This window comes from the organism of the source record quoted next, unplaced genomic scaffold (assembly GCF_019419815.1).
Source record: "Pyrus x bretschneideri cultivar Hongxiangsu unplaced genomic scaffold, Pyrus_bretschneideri_v1 Contig34, whole genome shotgun sequence".
NCBI lineage: Eukaryota > Viridiplantae > Streptophyta > Magnoliopsida > Rosales > Rosaceae > Pyrus > Pyrus x bretschneideri.
In genome coordinates, this window is record NW_025999657.1 from 1,216,057 (window position 1) to 1,220,565 (window position 4,509).

General features: G+C 39.7%; 1 protein-coding gene across 1 annotated transcript; it reads right to left on the bottom strand.

The window, feature by feature from the left end:
* Positions 1–2,974: 2,974 nt before the first annotated feature.
* Positions 2,975–4,202, bottom strand: LOC103961087 (2-oxoglutarate-dependent dioxygenase AOP2-like). The gene is made up of 3 exons (XM_009373600.2): positions 3,838–4,202; positions 3,409–3,745; positions 2,975–3,220 (listed from the first exon to the last, which is right to left on the bottom strand). The coding sequence occupies exons 1-3, from the start codon at positions 4,197–4,199 to the stop codon at positions 2,975–2,977; spliced, it is 945 nt and encodes a 314-aa protein (XP_009371875.2). The 5' UTR covers positions 4,200–4,202.
* Positions 4,203–4,509: the final 307 nt, after the last annotated feature.

The following is a 4,509-nucleotide window of genomic DNA, read 5'->3' on the forward strand; positions in this document are numbered from 1 at the left end:
CCTTTTCTGGTTTGAAGGTAGGTTGAGAACTCATTCAACAAGTCAGCCGGATTGGCTGTAAAGTTCATCGACCCACCGATGGATGTAGCAACAGCAGCATGGTACTTGTTTGTATATGGTCTAGCGTGTGAGCCCTTATGATCTCTTAAAGGCTTGTTCTCAAACCTTGGCTTCAACTCAGGGTGCAATATCTAGCATCGATCTATTAGATGTCTAACATTATTACAATGTAGACACTTCAGATCTGGCCTTTTTTCCCTTGTATGCTTTATCTCCAAATGACTTGTGATTTGTCACAAAAGCTCTAGCCTCAGACACACTAGGTTTTACGTCAACATTCATGACTTTTCTGCGTACTTCTTCTCGCTGGATAGTAGTGCAAACACTTGCAAATGATGGAAGTTCGGGATTCATTAGAATATGGCTTCTAAGATCTTCATATTCAGAACACAAACTTGCAAGCAAATGAAAGATTTTGTCTTCCTCGGACCTTTTTAACAGTACGGCAGCATCGATAGTGTGTGGTCGATACATATCTAGTTCGTTCCACATGTTTTTCATGCAACCGAGATGATGAACAAAGGATTTATCACCTTGTTGAAGACTTGCGAGAATCCTCTTAAGCTGGAACACTTGAGTAGCATTGTTTTGATTTCCATACATGTCCTTGACTGCCTTCCAAAGAGCACTAGAGGATTCTGAAAAACTGAAAATTTCAGACAGCTTAGGATCCATGGAGTTGAGGAGCCACGACATGACCAGCTGGTCTTTGCACAGCCATACTTCATACTCCGGCGATGCGACGTCAGGTGCTTTAATACTTCCATTGACGAATCCAAGTTTGGATCTTCCTCCAAGGGCAAGAGATATTGATCTGGACCATGGAAGATAGTTAAACTCATTTAACAACACAGAACATAAACGTTGGTTTGGGTTGACTTCAGCTTCTGGAAAACTAGGGCGAGGAGCTGTGAAGCTTTCAGCTTCTGAGTCAAAAAGATTATCTTCTGCCATTATCGAAACGAATGTGCAGAAGAAAAGAAGGGACAACAATGGAGTCAGGCCGGTTAAGGTTCCAGCTCTGATACCATGTGGAAAATATGGAAGAGAATGCTTTTTCTCATTATGTTTCTCTACAAGATTACAAGGATATATATACATGAAAAAAGGGAAGACTTATGTCCAATCACCCTAAATTAAGGGATACAAGTGTGTAGGTAGGATGGCTTATACTTCCAAGTGTGTAGGTAGGACGGCTTATAGGACGGCTTATAGGACGGCTATAGGACGGCTTATACTTCCAATAGAATCAAATGGTATTCCTTTCTCAAAATATGGGTTGTAATTAATACGCGTGTAGCCTAGAATGAGGCAACTCAAAATAATAAAACCTCTTCATAAAAGTGAGCGATGGTGAAATTGTTTTGAGTAAATTATTTGCCCTCGTGACAATTTTTTCTCAACATAGTTTTTGGCACACCTGGTGGGACTCATTCACTTTTTCATCTCTAATTATGAATATATGAAATTTTGTGTGCTAGATGTTTTCTTACGGGAAACAAGATGGTACCACAAGTTGTTTACTTCCCTAAGCTTAACACACAACTCATTTCAAGGTAGGATGTTCAGGGCGAGCTGGATGTCGAATGTCATCCATCATCGATCAAGCACCAGTCTCACTCAATGTCCAAAAGCCAAATCTTGGAGTCGAAACCAACAAGGTAGCTGTCAAAGTCACGAAGACCATGCAAAGAAGATTCCGTCAAAGAATGCCACCAAAAAAAAGGCGAAGAAGCATGTAGCTAAAGCTCTTAAGAAGAAAAGAAGTGAAGATGCGCTCTCGTGGAAGCTACCGAATGCATCAACCAAAGCCGTGAAGGCCAAAAAGCACAGAGTCATCAAGACCAATGCACTTGCAGCTGATAAAGCTTGCACCACAACTAAAATTGTGATTGGCTCAACCCCAACCACGTTGGTCACTGAGGAGCCTGTGAGTCACCTCCTATTGAAAAAATTCTTAAGGGTCCAGATATTCCTCAACCTCGGACGTTTGCCAACGAGAGAGACAACGTAGAACCTACAGAGAGTAAGACTTCGGCTGGAGAGTATCGAGAGGATAACATGGGCCATCCACTGAAATATGGAGAATAACATGGTACATGTCCTTTCTCCTGAACTCTAGTCGAATGCGGGACGGCTAAACATGCTTAATCGAGATACAGAGGTCAAAGATATGACACATGTTGAATGGGTAAACACTGAATTGGTCGATTTAGTTGTGTCAATTTTGATCTTGTAGTTTACTCACAGTGCAATTCAATAATGTCTCACATGAGAAATTTTGTAACATGTGGGTTATAGTGATGAGGATGAAAGATAGCTTCAAAACATGCAGTAAATACGCTATATTTAGACTTTAGCCAACACATTCAGTATCCCACCTGGGGAAGTACGTTCGCAAGAATGAAACTCAAAGGAATACAGAACCAAGGTCGAAAAAATTGATTAAAATCAGTCATTCACAACCCACTAATGAAGGATGCTCCCACATCTAGTGTGCAAAACGAAGTATGCGAATGAGCCATGTGGATACAATGAAGGTTAGCAACTTGCTATTGTTGGTTACAAAAGACCCCCTTGGAGGGCTAACACAATAATGTGTGCATCACAAATATTTTTTATTTTTTATTTAGCTTGCACTTACGAAAATCAACCCAACACCGAAAGAAGACTTTCAAGAAACTCAAGGACTCTAGAACGGTGGCAGCCAAATAAACAGTGACGGCTGCCAGTTATAAAAACGGTGCTGCAACTTGGCAGTAAATAAAAGACAATGACATAAACATGTACCAAACAACAATACAGGAGGCGACACAGCATTATGTTTGACAGGAAAGAAATACAAAGAAACGAGATGAGGTAAAGAAAGGTAAATACGGAGAAAAACTGGCCTGTAGCCTTAGATCAAGACAAATCAAACGCCACAATATGCCTTGACGGTATAGTCAGGTCCAATGCTGGCGTAATTTTTCTTCCTATATTCAGTATATACCGACGTATTCAATGGCTTGTACTGTAAGGGGTGGTCCTCGTCTATAAGCTCCTTTGGTGTATGTGTTTCTCCTACCCTGAATGAAAATAATCCGCCCGAGTATCGTACATCATTCTCACTCCAGGTCACTCGATGTCTACAAGCTCGTATTCTATCGTTGCTCCAAACCTGAGTCAAGCAAAACCACGCAAACGTTCCCGCTAAGAAATATATTATTATACATTTTCCAATACAAGATATTGATATTTTGATTACAAAATATATCATTTCAAATGTTCTGCACCTTTAGAAATTAACAATAGTAATGATAATTTGATTACATACGTACGTATCACATAATTGTGTTTGTGGCATACCTGAACTCCATCACCTGCTAGAAATATGAAGGACGAAGGCAGAGGATCAAAACCTATCCACTCATCGTCCCTTGACTTTATTTCTAGACCTTTGACATCATTTTGATAGAGTATGGTGGTAAAGTTTGTGTCTGTATGACCGTGGATACCACGGAGGATACTCATATCAGTTCCAGTTTTCTCAGCTGGCTCACTGTATTTGCTAAATCGGCATGTGTGAATTGTCGATTGAAGGTGATCATCAAGGTACTCCTCTACACCATAGTTTTCAAACACCATTCTCGTGACAGCATGATGTAGTTCTTCCATCACTTTTATATACAAATCAGCAGTCTCACTGCCCAACAAAGAACAAATTAGTTGTGTAAATGTAGGTAAAAAAATTAACATTTCAATGTTTATTGTGGAATTAAGTTGAGTAAATCATACTGAAATACATCATTTCCATTGGGCCAAAAATGATGTTCAAATATCTGAGTTTGTTCAGGATTTGTAGCACCAGCAATCCCCAAGCTTTCGTAAGCCGCGCCCTCAACTCTTTGGTAACCAGTGGGATAAGGCTTTTCATAAGAACTTTTCACTTTGGTTTCAGTTGGGAAATCAAACAACTCGTCCAACATACCGAAGTGGGCACTACGAAGCTCCGAAGAAATTTTGTCGGGTAATATTGCCACGAAGCAGCCAAGATCCTCGAGTGCATGGCAAATGTCTTTGCGTATTGAGAGCCAAGAACTTGTCCCAGGCTTGAAGCAGTCTTCATTGGATAAATCTACTATTGCTAGTTTGGCCATTGTTTGAGTATACTATATATGAAGAGGGTTTGAGGATTCTAGGTTAAACTGCTAGATGTATATACCTAACTAACCAAAATTACATTTATAGAGAAGCATGCATGTTATCTATTTTCTGATTTCTTTAATAGATTATACCAATTTTTAACTTTTTTATTACAACCAAGTACTACTTAGTTTACGATGTGAATGATTTGAACCCTGCCGATAACGCAGTAGATTGAAGATGAGTGCTCTATCCAATAGGCAACCCACTACAATTTTCTATGTACACTTGATTTGGATGGCTTATTAATGTAATAATATGTCT